This window comes from Ovis canadensis, chromosome 18 (genome assembly GCF_042477335.2).
Source record: "Ovis canadensis isolate MfBH-ARS-UI-01 breed Bighorn chromosome 18, ARS-UI_OviCan_v2, whole genome shotgun sequence".
Lineage (NCBI taxonomy): Eukaryota > Metazoa > Chordata > Mammalia > Artiodactyla > Bovidae > Ovis > Ovis canadensis.
Genome location: NC_091262.1, coordinates 46,816,620 through 46,835,365, shown reverse-complemented (window position 1 = coordinate 46,835,365; position 18,746 = coordinate 46,816,620). Strand labels below are relative to the sequence as shown.

The 18,746-nt window shown below is 40.2% G+C and overlaps 1 protein-coding gene across 1 annotated transcript in view; it reads right to left on the bottom strand.

Annotated features, from left to right (window-relative positions):
- Positions 1–18,746, bottom strand: part of PTPN9 (protein tyrosine phosphatase non-receptor type 9) — a 73,079-nt gene that overhangs the window by 27,071 nt on the left and 27,262 nt on the right. The window contains exons 2-5 of the mRNA XM_069559496.1: positions 11,196–11,339; positions 8,802–8,891; positions 7,956–8,080; positions 2,697–2,802 (exon numbers count right to left, since the gene is read on the bottom strand). Coding sequence (XP_069415597.1) covers positions 2,697–2,802; positions 7,956–8,080; positions 8,802–8,891; positions 11,196–11,339 — 465 coding nt within the window. The remainder of the gene's footprint in view (positions 1–2,696; positions 2,803–7,955; positions 8,081–8,801; positions 8,892–11,195; positions 11,340–18,746) is intronic.

Here is an 18,746-nt window from a genome sequence, read left to right as displayed (position 1 = left end):
GAAACAACCCAACTGTCCTTCGACAGATGAATGGATTAACAACACAAGGTATATACATGATAGAATATTATCCAGCCTTAAGAGAGAATGAAATTCTGATACATGCTACAATACGGATGAATCTTAAAAATATTAAGCTGAGTGAAATAAAACAGACACAAAGGGCAAATACTGCATGATTCCATCTACATGAGGATCTAGAACAGGCAAATTCAGAGAGACAGAAAGTAGAAGAGAGGCTGCCGGGGGCTGTGGGGTAGAGAGGGGATATACTGTTTAATGAGCACTGAGTTTCTGTGTGGGATGATGAACAGTTTTGAAAATGGATAGTGGTAATGGGCTACATTGTGAATGTACTTAATGCTACTGAACTGTACACTCAAAATTGTTAACAGTAACCACAAGATTGTGTATAAGTGTATATTTTATCAAAATAAAAAATAATTAAAAAAATAATACACATGGTGGAATCAGTGGTAGAGCAGTAAAAAATAAATATTTAATATTATTTTTCTGACTTTGGAATAGGGAAGGACTTATGATGCAAAATGTATTAAGCAGAAATTAAACACAGACACATCTAACCATATTAAAATGAAGAACTTTTGTTAGTCAAAAGGACTCTACAAAAAGTGAAAAAGCAAGCTATAAACTGAATATATGTGTATATGTGTATGTATGTATATACATGTGGATGTACGTACATACATACAAGTATGTGTGTGTGTCAGTTGCTCAGTTGTGTCTGACTCTTTGCGACCCCATGGCCTGTAGCCCACCAGGCGCCTCTATCCATGAGATTCTCCAGGCAAGAATACTGGAGTGGGTTGCCATGCCCTCATCCAGGGGATGTTTCCGACCCAGAAATTAAACCCAGGTATCCTGCATTGCAGGCAGATTCTTTACCCTCTGAGCTACCAAGGAAGCCTGACATACACACAAATAGATTAGAACTAATACATAAACAACTATATAAATGGACGATAGGAAAATGGGTAAAAGTCATAAATAGGCATTGTGCAGAAGAAAACATAAATGGCCAATAAATATATGAAGAGATACTCAATCTCACTAATAAAAGAGATTTTGAGTTATATCACAAGATACCATTTTATACCTGTTGATTGGGAAAAATTAAGAAGTATGACATTATCATGTATTGGAGAGGATGTGGAAAATTTACACATGGCAGGCAGGCACAACCATTTTGGAAAGCAATTAAACACTATCTTAAAACACTGAATCTTCCCAGGCCTTATGACCCAGTAACTCTACGCCTAGATGTATACTCTAGAACATTTTCAGTGGGGGTGGTATCACCCCCAGAGGGTGAAATTAGTTCTGAGAAGACTGGGAATGGGAAAAATGGTCCAAACATACATGCTCTCTTTGCACATAAAGCAGAGATATACATTCTGCCTTAGAGATATTCTTCCACACACACACCAGAAGATATGTATAAGAATGTTCACAGCAGCACTGTTCATAATATTAATAGCAAAAATCAGAAAACCACCCAAGGAGCCATCTATAGAAGTGGATAAACAAAATGGTATATTCACCAATGGATGAGGAATTAAAAGGCATGAATCCTTCAACCATCAATTAGAAAGGAAAGAATATCAGCTACAAACCACACTAGCAATTTTAACAACACAGTGATGAGTGTAAAAATACAAGTCCCAGTGAACAACATGCAGTATAATATTCTCTTTACATAATTCCTGCTGGAAAGCTGTAGTAGTAAATGACCACTTCTAAACATCCAGTTCCACAGCACTCCCAAGTGAGACACCAGAACAAAGACTACACAGACTCCTGGGTGAATGTTTTTCCCGCTGCAGGTTGTCATGCAGCGGGTCCTGAAATCAATTTAGTGAGTCATGACTAACACTTTAAAAAAATGATATAGAATAGAATACTCAAAATGACTATACAGAGTAAAGTTTGTTTTATGAAACATTTAAAATTTTGTTTTATAAATATGTACACAAAGATCTATACACCTATATCCTTAGATTCTGAAATCTACACATCTCTGAAACCACTGGTTTCTATTGTTAGTTTGGTGCAAAAATCCACGCAACAGCAAACTCTGACCTGAAATTTCATAGGTTATTTATAACATTTGTTCTTCTCCACTCATTATGAATAACACATTTCATTGCAGAAATACTTGATACTAGAGTGACATACATACCACATTATCTTTTAAAGTTCAAAATATTAAATAACACCTCTGGACCTAAGAGTTTGAGATAAGAGAATAAGAAACTATCTCTGTATATAACTTTATATGTATGTGTAGAGTTAGTGTACATATACTTTTGTGAACTAAATTGCAATGGAAAACATGGTTCTGACTAGACTAAGACAAAAAGTCTGAAAATCACTGGCTAGGTTACATTTTTCACAGACAATGACCATCCCTAGCCTTCATTAATTTTTACTCTATAAAACTCCGAGAAAGAGACATCCCACCTTTACAACTCATTGTCCCTGTGCATTTTAATTCCTCCCACTTTACTTTTAAGACTGTTTCTTATTCTGAGGAAGCAGATATTGGTCACCATTCACAGGTGACCTTGACATTGAACATAATTCTGAAGTTTACATCATTCCTAAATCTCACAAAGAATAGAAAAAAGTAACCACTGAAGGAGGGTTGAAAGGGTCCTCTCACAGCCCTTCCTTACCTTTAGCAAGTTTAGGACTTTCTTGCCAAGATCCAGCTCAAAGTTGGTATAATTAGAACCGCACATGTCATAGATAAACACCAGTCCATTCCTCTGAGTTTCAAAGCTGTAAACCAATCATTGAACAAAAATATTTATAAGTAATAAGATGGATGAGGCAGATTGAAAACCTGGTTCAAAAACAAAGAACACAGAGAGTGTGGGACACATATGGGACCGAAATAACTGCCTTCCCTGAACACTGGCCTTACAAAGAATTTATAATAAGAAATACATATTTGGACTTTGACCCTGTTTCCTGGCAGAATTCCTAAAACTTGGAATTTCCTAGGAAAGCAAGGAAGGTATCCATTGCCATATTAATGAGGTGACCCTTGGAATGCTCTTAGGACACCTAAGGATGGGGGCTGTTTGCCAGAGGAACCAACCACGTGATTAGAAAGGGCTGGAACTTCTAGCCCTACCCTCCCATACCCAGGAAGAGGACTGGCGCTGGAGACTGAGCTCAGTCCCCAGTGGCCAGTGATTTAATCAATCATGCCTTGCAATGAATGAAGCCTCCATAAAATGCCAAAAGGATATGATTTTGGAGAATTTCCAGGTTGATGAACACATGAACACATGCAGGTGAACACATGTAGCCCTCTCAGAGAGGGCACAGAAGCTCCATGCCCCTTTCCCCACACCTTTCCCTCTATGCATCTCTTCCATCTAGGGGCTTCCCTGGCGGCTCAGACAGTAAAGCGTCTGCCTGCAATGCAGGAGACCTGGGTTCGATCTCTGGGTTGGGAAGATCCCCTGGAGAAGGAAATGGCAACCCACTCCAGTACTCTTGCCTGGAGAATTCCATGGACAGAGGAGCCTGGTAGGCTATAGCCCATGGGGTCGCAAAGAGTCAGACATAACTGAGCAACTTCCTCTCAGAGAGGGCATGGAAGCTCCATGCCCCTTTCCCCATATCTTTCCCTCTATGCATCTTTTCCATTTGGCTTTTCCTAAATTATACCTTCTTATAATAAATTGGTACCATATTAAGTACAATGTTTGAGTTCTATAAACTGCTCCAACAAATTAATCAAACCCAAGGAGGGGGCACTGGACCCTTTGATCTATGATCAGAAGCAGAGATGACAACCTGGACTTGCCGCTGGTGTCTGAAGGGATGGTCTTTTAGGACTGAACCCTTAACTTGTGTAATCTGAGGCTCTCTCCAGGTATATAGTGTCAGAGTTGAGCTGAACTGCCAAATGCCCAATTCGTGGGGGAGAACTGTTTGATACTATGGAGGAAAAACCCCACATGTTCGAAATTGAATTATACTAATTGATGCATATTTATCCAGATTCATCAAGTACCAAACTCATAGTCTGAGAATGTTCCAGAGCATCTAGGTTATCAAAATTTGAACTGTATTCTCCTTTATCTCTGAACCTGACTATCCAAATTCTGTACCATACTATGTTTAACTAAAAAAGTTTCCTCTTCCATGAAGGTCTCCCTGATAATTGTCACCAAATGTACTACCATTGTTCATACCCCTCGAAGCCCCACAAATCTTTCTGTGGATTTTTCTAGTGTCTCTTAAAGTACTCCAATTTTGTGTAGCAATCTCTTCTCTCCTAGAGGGCAAAAACATGTTTTGTTCACCTCATTACCCTCCACAGTCCATAGCACAGTCCTTGCAAATATCATGAATGGTCACAGAATTGTAATTCAGTGGGCTCGAAGCTCATCACTAAGAAAACACTGTGGGCCTATGAAAAACTGTAAAACAAAATTCTAAACTCAATGATGATGTATTTATCTCTTATGACTTTAATGAAGGAAGAGAAAAACCTACTAATGGCCTTTGGGAGGCATCTTAAAAAGTACATAAAGAGCTGGTGGGCCTATTCCCAGATTGAAGTTAGGAACAAAAACTATCACTTGGTCCAATCTCCTTAATTCCTAAAGTTGCACTCTTCCACCAAGCCCGATCTTTACCTGCTTCTGATCTGCACACCTAAATGTCTGTTAGAAATAAATTACTTGATTGGACTATTCACAGATGATAACAATAGTTTTCACATGTATTTATATTCAAGAAAACTTTTTGACACAAAACAAATTCCTGAAATCAGGAATCTCAATGTTATTTTGTATCCTTATTTTTTGTTTCTGGCATTACCTCCTGGAAACCTCCATAACTTCATCCTTTCAACAGAAAAAGAGGCAGAAGCACCTATCCATGAAGCAGCACTTCAAAAATCTCTGAAGTAGAACCAAGTTCTATACAGACTTAATCTCAAATGGCCCCTCACATGTTAAAGTGACAGCTATATCTTGTCTCCTTTTTTCACAACCCCCGAGAGACTAATTTACCAAGATCAAAGATGCTGTTAAATGAGTGGCCCAGCACTGAGAAGACCACCCACATCTAGAGATGTCGCTTCTCTCCACAGGCTCAACAAGGGCCAAACTAGAAGAATTACAGGTTTTCCCCTCACAGCTCCAGCTCGTGGCAGGGGATTGAAACAAAAAGAAATCAGCACCAGAGGAAACAGAATTTAATAAAAGAAGTTATAGTGCATAATGATGCAGATTCTATACTCCTAGACCTGAAACTGCTCATCCTTTGAAGGCATACGAAATACAAATGCAATAGCATTTTCACTTCCCTGGGTACAGAATATAAGGTTTATCATTCAACAACAACACTGATTCCCTACTAAGAATAACCGCTTCCCTACCCTACTGAGACTGATTTCTGAACTAGGATATAACTGGGAACACCAAGAAGACTACCGCTGCCCCTGACATTTGCTTCAAAATAATCAAAGGTAAAAGGGTGGGTGCTGCTGCTGCTGCTAAGTCGCTTCAGTCGTGTCTGACTCTGTGCGACCCCACAGACAGCAGCCCACCAGGCTCCCCCGTCCCTGGGATTCTCCAGGCAAGAACACTGGAGTGGGTTGCTATTTCCTTCTCCAGTGCATGAAAGTGAGAAGTGAAAGTGAAGTCACTCAGTCGTGTCTGACTCTTAGCAACCCCATGGACTGCAGCCTGCCAGGCTCCTCCACCCATGGGATTTTCCAGGCAAGAGTACTGGAATGGATTGCCATTGCCTTCTCCAAAAGGGTGGCTGAGGGGCTATCAACAAAACTAGACTGGTTTCAGATCATGTGAAAGTTGATGATACGATTTCCTCTCCACCATGGGGATTTGGGAATTTTCCATCATATAATGTTGAAAAGAAGGTTCCCTGCCCTCCTAGAGCTTACCATCCAGTGGTAGGTAAAAAGAAAAAAAAAAAAATAATAAGATAAATGACATCATAAAGCTGCTGCTGCTGCTAAGTCACTTCAGTCATGTCCGACTCTCTGCGACCCCATAGACGGCAGCCCACCAGGCTCCTCCGTCCCTGGGATTCTCCCGGCAAGAATACTGCAGTGGGTTGCCATTTCCTTCTCCAATGCATGAAAGTGAAAAGTGAGAGTGAGGTTGCTCAGTTGTGTCCAACCCTCAGTGACCCCATGGACTGCAGCCTTCCAGGCTCCTCCATCCATGGGATTTTCCAGGCATGAGTACTGGAGTGGGGTGCCATTGCTATGTATAATTAAATACAAAATGATTGGTATTAGTAATAACTGCTATTAAAGTCAGAGTAGAAAGAATTTTATGACTAGTTGGAGGGGTGAGGGAGCCAGGCACAGAAATTAGGCCTTCAGGGAAGGGCAAGATTTAGTGAAGAGAAAGGGTTTCCTCCTCTTCCATTCTGGTTCAAGGTAACAAAGGAAAACAAAAATTTCTACTCACTGGTAGAATATTTCATTTAGGGGGAAAAAAAGGGGCTCACATTTATTTAGCTTACATGCACCCTCTGAAAAATGAGGAGTCACTGAGGATTTTTAAGAAAGTGATGGAGATCATGAGCACAAAGTTTTAATTGCGTTTACCTGTGTGGTATTCCTATGGGATTCAACACTCTCACTGGAAAAAGCAAGCTTTGGTCACTGTCATGCCTGTATGAAAGCTCTGACTCTAAGCTGCTCAAAGAGGGAGCCAATGCTAAATTTCCTGGTAAAAGAGCCTTCCACTCAACCCCCTGAGGTAAAGAAACATTTCAAAGGGAATTATATTCCAGAAATTATGTCTGAAGAACAATCATAAGAAAGAAGAACTGAGAAATCCTTTCTCCTTAGTAACTTCTCATTTTTAGAATAATGCTGTGGGTGTGGTTTGGATATATCTCCCACTCAACACCACCAGCAGAAGCTAAGTACATGAAAGTAACAATAACAAGGCAGGAGTTAAGTGAACCAGACACAGAGCCCCACCTCAGAAAATCCTTCAGCTATCCCCATCCTCTAAGCACAAAAGTATGACTAAAGTGCACAGCTGCCTCTCACTATCTCCAGTCTCAGCCCTCAATATATCACTTCTAACCCAGAGGACCAGTCAATGACACTGGGAGCAATAACACACTGTAAATGGCAAGCTCGAGGGAAAAAAGGATGTAAAAGAGAAAGATAACACAGTAGGAGTACAGATAGTTCTGACCAAGAATGAAGAAACCAGGGTCTTAGACTTAGTTCAATCAATATGTGATGACTGTAAAAAAGCCACAGAACTTCCTGGGGCCTAAGTTTCTTTGTCCATAGAACAGTAATAATACTATTTACCTAAGAGCAGGAATGGAGACATCACCCAAGCTGGTTCTCTTGGCTGATAGAGGAGCCTAGTGGAGCCACAGTCCACGGGATTGCAAAGAATCAGACACAACTGAGCAACTGAACACAGAGCACACTTATTTATAAAGATGATTCTGCTTAACTTATGCTCTTGGACTCCTCTCTCCTGAATGCTGATTCTCAAAATCCTCAGCATTATTCCACTTTTACAGATAACGAAACTGAGGCTCCAGAGGGTTTTGAAAATCAATACCAGGGGAGAATGGTCAGAAAGAATGAGCACGGGTCATCTTACCTTCACACTCTTTCAATAAGTAATTCTCAGTACACTAAGAATGGCTGGTTAATTAGCTTTCTTAGCCTCTGTTACCCTGAAATAGAGCCAAGCAGGTAAGGATGCAGAATACCCATCATCTTGATACTGCCTGGAAACACGCCAAGCCCTTAAGGACATGGAGTGTTTTCTATTCATAGCACTGCCCAAGGCACATCCTAGGAGCACGGTAAACGCACTGCTGAGTTTAATCAAATCAAACACTGGCACTTTCCCATCTGTATGTAGAACACCCCAAAAGATAATGTCCAAACTCACCTATCCACAGCTCTGTCCAGCAAGTAAAACAGAGCCTGAAGTACCACATGTTGGACTGACTTGTGGGGATGATGTAATCTGGCAGTGAAGAGGGCGATAGAGGCTCCTGTTGGGTCCCGAACATTCTAGAGCAAACAAAACAAGAAATATTTAGATATCAAGTAGAAAAATCACAGAAATCACTAAGGCTTCTTATAGCTTGGACAAAGATTTGCCATAAAGAGCACAGATGCTGACAATACTTCTCTGACTTGCATCTATTGCTCCAGAAAAGGAAAAAAGCTTTTTAATCATCCCCTGTCTGACTCCCAGCACTCCCAGGATCATATTCCTATGGCAGGAAAAAACCACGTTCTCATAACTCTTCAAGTACAGAGAAATTAAATTAAACAATGGTCTATATTGGCTGCCTAGCTGATTTCCCGGAGAGGATAGCGAAGAAAAAGCAACAGGAGAAAACCATAGAATATGACCATGGTTTCCATGCTCTGCCTTAAAAGTACCACTGGACACTTACCTGAAAGGCTGTGGTCCCTAAGTGGAGAGAACTTAGGTTAAATAAGCAAGGACAGGGCTCTGACACACTGTGTACAACTCCCAAACGTCTTTACTGACCTTAATGGACCAATGAAGAAACTTTCCTAAAACTACTAAACAACTGAATTTCAATTATTTCAGTTATTACTAGAACAATTTTATGCCAAACTTCACAGCTGTTTTACATCTATTCCCCGCTATTAAGACTCTCTAGATTCAGGACAAGACATCTAGGAACAAAATCCAAAGAGAACAATAGTTACAAAAGGAAATAAAGAGATGTTATAAGAGGGTTTCATAAATACTCACCAAGATGGTGAATTTTCCACTAAGGATCTCAGAACGGAGAGGTTCCTCATGAGGTTTCAGCTTCACAATGCCCTCCTTCCTTCGTGTTTCCTAAAAATATAATAAGCAAGATAAATTAATATAAAAATACTGTATACTTATGACAGCTTTATGTAACCACCAAATCTCAGAGATAAGGGATTTTAGAAATCAGCTTACTGAAGCATGAATTCCTTTGTAACCTTCCTCGAGGCCAACTGTTAGCAGAATTCTTGTCCAATGCTACCTTATCAGCCCCTCAGAGCTTAGGATCTTTTCTTTGAAAGAGTGAGAAGCCTAACCCTGAAGACCAATCAATATATATCAATCATTAGAGTACAAAGCTAAACTTCTTAAACATGCAGCAGCACTGATATTAAAATATGCACCTAAACTGTCTGGAAGCATATATCCTAACATCTCATCCAGGCTTAGGCCTCTTCTGTCTTAAATAGGAGCCATCCCCCACTTAGTATCCTCTGCAACAATAGCTACCATGATCTCATTTTAATTCATCTTCAGCCAGATTCTTCAAGCTCACCCTCAGCTCCCTCAACACTCATTCAATCACATTCTCATTTCCTCCCAGTCTAACCATACCACCCAGAGCCCCTGCTCCAGTGACCAGGACCTTCCAGTCACTGAATCCAGTGCACATCTGTAGTCCTCCTTTTAATAAGGTTGACCACTCACATTCTCTTTTTCCTAAGAGATTCTCTATTTTTTTTTTTTAATACTCTCTTGGTTTTTCTATTTCTTCAGCTACTCCTTCTAAGACTATTTTGCGGGCTTTTTATCATTCACTTGTTCACTCATTTCACTCACTGACTCATTCATTCATTCTGCCAATATTTATAGAGCAAATATTATGTGCCAGGCACTGAACTAAGTGTTAAGAACACTGCGGTGAATACAACAAACTAGGTCTTTGTTCACATTCTTCTCCAATTCATCCCAAAATCAAATTCAAATGCCTGCAGAGGCAAGGCAGCAAATGAAGACAGTATGCAAGCTGGAATCACAGGAGAGTGCACGCCTTACCTAAACCATGAAAATTTAACTTAAACAAACAATAGTGAGAAAAAAGCAAAGAGTATGAAATGAGGTTCTGCTCTACACATATCCCCTACTCCTCACTCTCTCCCCAGATGCCCACCCCCATTCTCATGGCTCCAATATTTAGCTGCAATATTCTACTATGGTCAGTCTCAAGTCTCTACTTCCAGTCCAGCCTTCTTTCTCAAACCCTAGACTCATATCCCCACTGCTTGGAGGACATGTCGATTTGGCTATCCCACTGGCATTTCAACCTTAACATGGCCAAACTGAACTCATGGCCTACTCTGTTCACATACCTATACCCCTTCAGTGTCTCTTAATTAGTAAATGCCGCCACCATTTACCACCCTGTTGCCCAAGTCAGAGACCTGGAATCCACCACTCTTCTTTCCTCATACACCAATTCAAGTAACTCTGTTCTATCAATTTCACTTCTAGAATCTACCCACTTTTTCTCTATTCCCACTAACACTATGCTTAATGACACGACAATCATCTCTCTCCTAGCAAGTACAGCAGCCTTATAATGGATCTGTCTCCACTATAGCCCTTCTGATCCATCCTCTAAAGCACAGTGAAAAAAATCTTTCCAGAAAGCATATCTGATCAACACATTTTGCTGTTTATACTGTCAATGAATTTCTCTGCCCTTAAGAAAAAGCAGATACTCTCTGATCTGGCCTTGTTTACCTCTGTTGCTCAATCTCCTGCCATACCCCCACCCCTACTGAGCATCTCCGCTCAGCTCAATTTCCCTCTTGCCACTAGGCATCTGAACTTGCTGTTCTTTCTGCAATACTCCCCCACTGTCCAATTCCTACTCACTCTTCTTACTTTAGAAGTCATTTCCTTCAGCAAAGCTTCCTTGAGTCTCCTAACTAAACGTGCTTTCCACAGAACACAGTTTTGCCCTATCATAGCTTTCCTATAATTCTTTGTGTACTCTCTCTTTCTAAACAGTAATCTCTGCACCTAGAACATAGTAGGTATATAATAAACAACTGTTGAATAAATGAGTATTGAACAAGATGATCCATAAAATGGGTATAAGTGAACTTTAGTCTTAAACTCATAAACTAATCCCAGTGCCTCTTATCCCCCTCCCCATTTTTTTTTTTTTAATTTATTTAGGGAGAGTCTAAATATCTTCAGAAGGATTTTCTGACTTCAAGGTAGGGCTCCTGGATACTGCTCCACTATTGTTTGTTTTCTTTTTTAATGGACTGGGGAGAAACACCATGTGTACAGACTGGCAGAGACAACAGCAATATAGAGAGCCCAGGTACCACACAGCAGGTCCATCTCTGAGCTACGTACTCTGTAGGAGTGAAACAACTCAATGGCTCGAAGCACATCAAACTTCCGGGCCATGAGGAATTTGACGGCCACATTCCAAGAGAGGGGGGATACGTTGTACTGAACTGTCCACTTGTTAATCTCTTCAAGAAACTGCTTGGTGGCCTGTTTGAAAAAGAAAATAAAGAATAATTATTAGAGAATATATTTACAGAAACAAAAAAATAAATAAGAAAAAAAAGACACTTTCTCCAAGCCCAAGCAAGTTTGAACCCCAAGACAGCTGGGAAAAACAGAAGTTGGAAACAGATCTGAAATCAGAAATTATTACAATTCATACAAATCAATGAGGCCAGAAGCCAGAGCCAGGTTCAGAGAGCAGGGCTTACTTAGCGCAAGGATATATGAAGAAATAATGAGGGGGGAGAACAAGGTTCCCAAATAAGATGCAAATTACTGGCCCCAAAGCAGAAAAACAGCAGTTTGTTGTCTGTGTGTTTTTTTTTTTTTAAGGCTAAAAAAGAAGTAAAGGGCCCCTCTGAAGGGTTACTGCATAATGCACAGGGCAGTAGAGCAGTCTCAGCCTTTGGTCCCATAGGCTGGTCACACACAGTAAAGCAATTAGAAAATGGTTTTGGCTTTGAAATTAGCAATACTGTGGAGAGCAGCAAAACAATTACGCAGAATTTAATTAATCTAAAGGCCAACTGGTCTTTGCACTGCCTGACCTCACAGGACCTCTCTGTGCTTCATAAAGCAGCCCTCAAAATGACACTAGTGGCCAGAGGGTCATTAGCAGCTCCTCTGGACAGTGGTCTGAGGGAGGGATGTGAAGGTGGAGAACCTACTTCGGGGGAAGGGTGGGAAAGTTTCATTCTCATGGTTTAAGCCCAAACTGACAGGATGCCTACTTCATAATTGTTGCTGTCTTTTAATCCACGTTCTTTTATCCTGCCTCACCCTACTTCTCCTTATGTTTTAACCAGTCTCCGCTCTAGTCAAACCACTCTTCTGTTTCTTCATTTTAGAACAGGATTTACATCAGGATTTTTTGGCATGCATATTTTAAACTGCTAAACATTTCCTACACTGCTATTTGGTCCCTTCCAACCAGAAACTTCTCTCACATATGGATCCAAAATATGATCAACTTGATGAGAATTCTGAGGTTTAATTGATCAATCAACCCCACAGTTAAGATGTATTAATTAAACTATTATGTATTTAACTATTTGTTAATATCTAAAGGCCAACTGTTGTGCTACATATAAGGAATACAAAAATGAGGTTTGTTTCAAGAGGTATAAGACCAAACTATTAAGTGACCATGGTCTCTAATTTTTCAGTTCAAAAATAGGCGAGAAAGGGTAACAGCAATGACCTATTCAGAGTCTTGGCAATAAGTTCTACCTTGCAAATACAATCCAACTTGCTACATACGTGTTTAAACAAATAGCAAACTACAGTCCTGGAAAAGTCAGCAATAGCTCATACCACAGCCCCAATTTCTAGGAAAGGAAAAAGGCACTTTACAAAGTGGAGCAAAATCTAAGAGGCTTGGGGCTGCATCTGAGCTTTAGAACCCTGCAGCTGAGGCACTATACCTCACATCAGCTGGCAAAGGAGGAAACCAGCAAAACTAATCAGACAAAGTGCATAAACAGAAAGAGCCAAGAAATAAAGGCTACGAAGAAAAGCTTTTACAATCACTTTGGCCCAGAACCACTTGAAGTCAGCCCAGAGAAATGAGTCCCAGAGAAGACAACAGCACAAACTTAGAATGCTCCCCCCGAAAACAGCTGGAGTTGCCTCTGTGGGATAAGTATTAGCATCAGAATGAGGAAAGACGGAAGAGAAAGTGGAGCATAAAGGTCCCAGAGACAAAACTTCAGGAAAACTGGAAGGTCCCAGGAGATTTTGTAAAGGCTATTTGTTTAACATATCATCTTTTAAAGCCAGCACTTCTGGGCGTCTCTGAAGCTGCCTGTAGAATAAAACACCAGAATAACAGAATATATTTTTCCTCCTCTTCTAATAAAAACAATAAACAGACAAATCAATATTCAGGTGGGAAGGGAAAATACAGTTAGATGACCAGGAGGTAATATGAACGCCACCTGTTTAGATGATTATTTTTTATTTCTTATACCCCAAATGAACTGACTCCTTGGAAAAGACCCTGATAGTGAGAAAGACTAAGCGCAAGAGAAGAAGGGGACGACAGAGGATGAGATGGTTGGATGGCATCACCAACTTAATGGACATGAGTTTGAGCAAACTCCAGGAGACAGTGATGGACAGAGAGGCCTGGCATGCTGCAGCTCACGCAAAGAGTCGCCAAGAGTTGGACATGACCTAGTAACTGAACAACAACAAGAGACATACAGGTTTTACACACTTCCTTCAAGGTACCTATTGGCTTCCTTCTTATTAAACTAAGTTCTTTCAAGGTTCTTGATGTCGTGTAGCTCCCAAGAGCTGCTGCCTTGAGCTGACCTCTGTTCCCTGCTGGTCAGGATGTTATTCTTGGCTTTAAGCATGGGAACAATTCCTCCAGACTTGGCCTGACTAGGCTTTGCATGAAGAGTCCAGCGTCCAATAAACAGAGATGTGGTATTCACAGATACAAATACACACATACACCACCTGTTATGTTCAGCCTTGGATTCACTCTCCTGTATCCCCACTCCTCTGGAGGAAGTGATGAACCTCTTACAGAAGCTAGAAAGGATGACCTTTCAACAACAGCCGCTCTCCAAACAGTTAATCAGATCTTTAACAGCCTCTCTCCAAATAGTTATCAGATCTCTCCCTCTGTTTAAATAAGGATTTGTACAACCACTAAGGACAGACCAATTTGCGGTTCTGTTTGTTACCAGAAAAACAAGACCCAGATATTTTAATGAGCAGTACACTCTTCAGAAGGGATCACTGAAATTCCAGAAATTAATACTCAGTATATTTCCTGGTGAAAGAATGAACTAACCAAAAGGTGAGTCACAGCTTACAAAATACTTCAGCTCAAGGTCAATGGTTTGAATCTATCTAGGCTTATGAGTAACCACAAGTTGTTAACATCTGGCGACTAAGGAGTGGTCACAGTTCAAACAGCCTTGGTCTTCCTCTGGGAAAAGGTCTGAACTGATGTGCAGAAAAACTAACCTTACCACTTATAACCTTCCTCAATCAATTTGTTCAGTATAGGTAAATTTCTTCAGCATAGTCAAAGCTTATTGTAGGGGAATTCCCTGGTGGTCCAGTGGCTGGGATTTCGTGTTCCCAGTGCAAGGGGCCTTAGGTTCAATCTTTGGTTGGGGAGCTAGATCCCACATACTGCAATTAAGACCTGGTGTAGCCAAATTAAAAAAAAAATAGCTTACTGTAATTATATGCTTCTTTCTGAGTCTTTATTTCCTCATGAAAGGATAAGGCTTGAATAAGACAATGGATTGGAAGCATTCACCACAGTACCTGGTACTTGGTAGGTAGTCTCTGAATGCATGTTCATTCTCCTTTTTTTCTTACTCCAGTCATTTCACACTAAAACTTCTTTCGACAGAGACAGAGCTCCTCAAAATCAAGTGACCACTGTTAATTCTCTTTAGTCTGCACCAATTCAATCGCTCTAATCCTTTTTATCCAAAAGCATAAATTTAAATTGGAAATTTCCAATACGTGTTCAACTGCAAGACAAAAGTCTTTAAAGGAGCAACTTATCCTCATTCAGGGCTCTGTGACAACATAGAAAAAGCCAGATCCAGAGGTATTTATACCCTTGCTCCCAACTCTAAATGCTTTTGTCCCTACACTGGCAGCTCTGGAGATTAACACTGCCATCCTGAGCACAAATCCTTTTCAACAGCATCAAACTGATTTGAGAGTATTTCTCATCATAATACAGGAACAACTTTGTGCAGGGCAAACACATGCACTGAAGCAAAAAAAAAAAAAAGGCACTGAATACCTAAATAAGAAAAGTGATTCAATATAAGACTCAGTGTCTGCCTTTCACCAAATGTAAGGTTACCTCTGTATTTTGGCAAATATGCCATTTCCCCATTAATTTCAGTGACAAATGCATTAGTAAATTTACCTTCCTCTTTTGCCTGTTTTCCCACCTTTCCTTCATTGTGAATTGTCTTGTTATGTCTGTTAATCCCTTTAGTCCATACAAATCTGCCAGGAAACAGAATCTGAACTAAAATACACTAGGTTGCTTTAATGCAACAAGGTGAAGCCTGTTGAATTTTCAAACTAATAACTACCATCTTCCCTTTAGCCCTCTGTTATTGTGTCAAACATGGAAATAAACCTAGTCTCTTTGAATTACTGTTTACTAGTTACTCTCAAATATTTTCATTTTATCAGGAAAATTTTGCCTTTTCTTAAAATGTGATTTTAAAAGAGCCAGTGTTTCCTTAAACAGGGTTTTACTGCATCTTGAAAGGAAAAAGTTCTAAGAACAACTTCTGATCTTATCATTTTATGAAATAATGTAATAAAGAAAATCTGCAAAAAAAAGGGAAAAGATCAATCAAAATCCCATCATTCCACAGCTGTTCTCATGTATTTTATAATTTAAAAGTTAAAATCAACAGAAAAATACTACCAAATACATACTTTTTTAAGTTTATGTCCCTACAACCACCTCACTCCGCCCCCCACCCCCCAACACACACACACATTTTGGGGAGAGGGAAGAAGAAAGTACACACTGTGTTAGTTCAGAGACTTGTTTCCTCCCTGGCAACCTTCCATGACTAGTAGCAGTAGCATCTCCCTTCAAGGCAACAGCACAGAAGAGCTCTTTCAGGCATCCACTCATGTGGTCAGTCAAGCATTTACAAGTATTTGCTGAGGAACTGCTTTGTGCTAGGGGCTTCCCTTGTAGCTCTGTCAGTAAAGAGTCTGACTGCTATGCAGGAGACCTGGGTCGGGATGATCCCCTGGAGAAGGAAATGGAAACCCACTCCAGTATTCTTGCCTGGAGAATCCCATGGACAGTGGAGCCTGGCAGGCTACATACAGTCTATAAGTCGCAAGAGTTGGACACGATTGAGCGACTAAGCGCGTGCATGCGCACGTGCACACACACACACACACACACACACACTTTGTGCTAATTAGTACAGTAGCTGTTCAGACATAACTCAGAGAGAAAAAGACCCATTCTGAGCAGGTTACAATCATTTAAACATGGAGACATGAATAGGTCAGCATCACATAGTTTAAGTTCTAAGATCTATGAACAGAGTACTGTAGGATTCAAACTCTCAGGAAAATTAAAAATAAATCTTTTTAAAAGAGTGCCTTGAAGGATGAGTAAAACTTTGCCAGGAAGATATAAGAATTATCATTAGAGAAAACAAAATACGTGTAAAAGCGGACTTCCCTGGTGGTTCAGAGGCTAAGACTGCACTCCCAGTGCAGGGGGCCCAGGTTCAACCCCTGGAGCCCACGTGCCACAACTAAGAATATGCACGCTGCAACTAAAAATCCCGAACGCTGCCACAAAAATCAAAGATCCCATGCGTCTCAACTGAGACCTGGCGCAGCCAGATAAATAAAAATAAACATCTTTTTTTTAATACAGTATTTTTTAAAAAAGAAAAGCAAGGTGTTTGGTTTTTTTTAATGTGTAAAGGCTGAGTCATGAAGGAATGGGGGTTACTGGGGGATACAGTGTAACTGTGTGCCCAGTGTATATGACAGAGACTGGCAGAAGATGAGTTGACACAGAGGCTGAGCCACACAGGAAAGGTCCATAATTCTATACCCATGAAGGATTCCACAGAGATCTTTAAGAGAAGGGATGAAATAAGTTTAGTTCTCCTATCCCAGCTAAAAACGACTCTTCCAGCAGTGGGGAAGCCAGATAGAAGGAAAAAATTGCAGTAGGGAGGGAAGTTCTGTTCAGTCAAGGACTGTGCTCACTCAGTTGTGTCCAACTCTTTGGACCCCATGGACTGTAGCCCACCAGGCTCTTCTTCCATGAGATTTCCCAGGCAAGAAGACTGCAGTGGGTTGCCATTTCCTCCTTGAGGGGATCTTCCCAGCCCAAGAATGGAACCCACATCTGTGGCTCCCACACTGGCAGGTGGATTCTTCACCACTGAGCCACCAGGGAAGCCAAAGTCAAGGATCATATTTATTTTTATTCACTTAGCTCCTAGCACTGTGCCTGGCATAAATAAATATCTCTAATAATATCTAATAAATATGTATGATGAATAATGAACAACAGAACTCTAAACAATATTAACATTTAGAGGGCAGAGGAGGAAGAACTAAGGAACTTTTAAGATTCACTTTTAGAAGTACAAATGACCACTGAGTATCAAAGAAATGTGAATGAAAAAACAAGAGCTGTCAGATATCCCCTACGCACAAACATGCACAATTACCTACAGACTCAGATGGCCTTTATGCCATAGTCTATTAAAGCTTCATGGTACAGATAACGATCTTGTTGTAGAAACACCAATAGAATAGAGAACAAATACATCATAACCAAAGACTCTTCCCAGGAATGAAAGACAGTTTAACACAAGGACATCTACCAGAGCAATCTTCTATATAAACAGATACTAATGGAGAAAAAGTATATAACCTTCTCAAGAGATGCTGAAAATGCACTGTATAAAATTCAACACCCATTATATATATATATTTTTTAACTGAGCAAATTCCCTCGAGGCATAGAGGGATCAACTGCTGAGTTCATGTGCTGCAACTACTGAAGCCCACAAGCCTAGAGCTCACGCTCTACAAGAGAAACCAGCACAATGAGAAGCCAGCACCTCAACTAGAGGAAGCCCAAGGGCAACAAAGACCCAGCGCAGTCATGAATAAATACATAAAGTGTTAAAATAATACTTAAAAAAAAAAAAGAGAAACCTGATTCATGAAGACAAGACTTAAAAGAAGAGAATAAAATCCAAAACCAATCTTAAGTATATGTAGAATTTGTATACATAATCCTTGTGTATATATGATACAAGTGATATGTCAATTAACAGGAAAAGTGTATTATACGAATCTGTTCATACATGCATAAAGTATTTGTAGAAGAATACATCAGAAAAAAAAACAAACTGATAATATTGATCATCTCTGAGGAGAGGAAATGAACTGAGACTAGGAAATAGGGTAAACTATAAACTTTCACATCTTTTAAACTAAATCTGGATTGAATCCAGGTCTCCCGTGTTGCAGGCAGATTCTTTACCATCTAGCCACCACGGAAGTCAAACCTAGTCAAAAAGTAAATAAAATTTATAGATATTAAAAGATAAATAAAAAGGGACACCATTTTCTTCTATCAACTGATGACAGTTTATAAGATTGACATATATAGTATTGACAAGAACATGGGGGAATTCCTTGCTGGGCCAGTGATAGAACTTGGTGCTTTCACTGTGGGGACCTGGGTTCAGTTCCTGGCCTGGGAACTAAGACCCAGCAAGTGGCACAGGGCAGCCAAAAAAAGAAAGAGACAGAGAGAATGTAAGAAATGAATGCTTTCACCCAATGTGGCAACTATATAATTTATAACACTTTAAAAAAATCAAT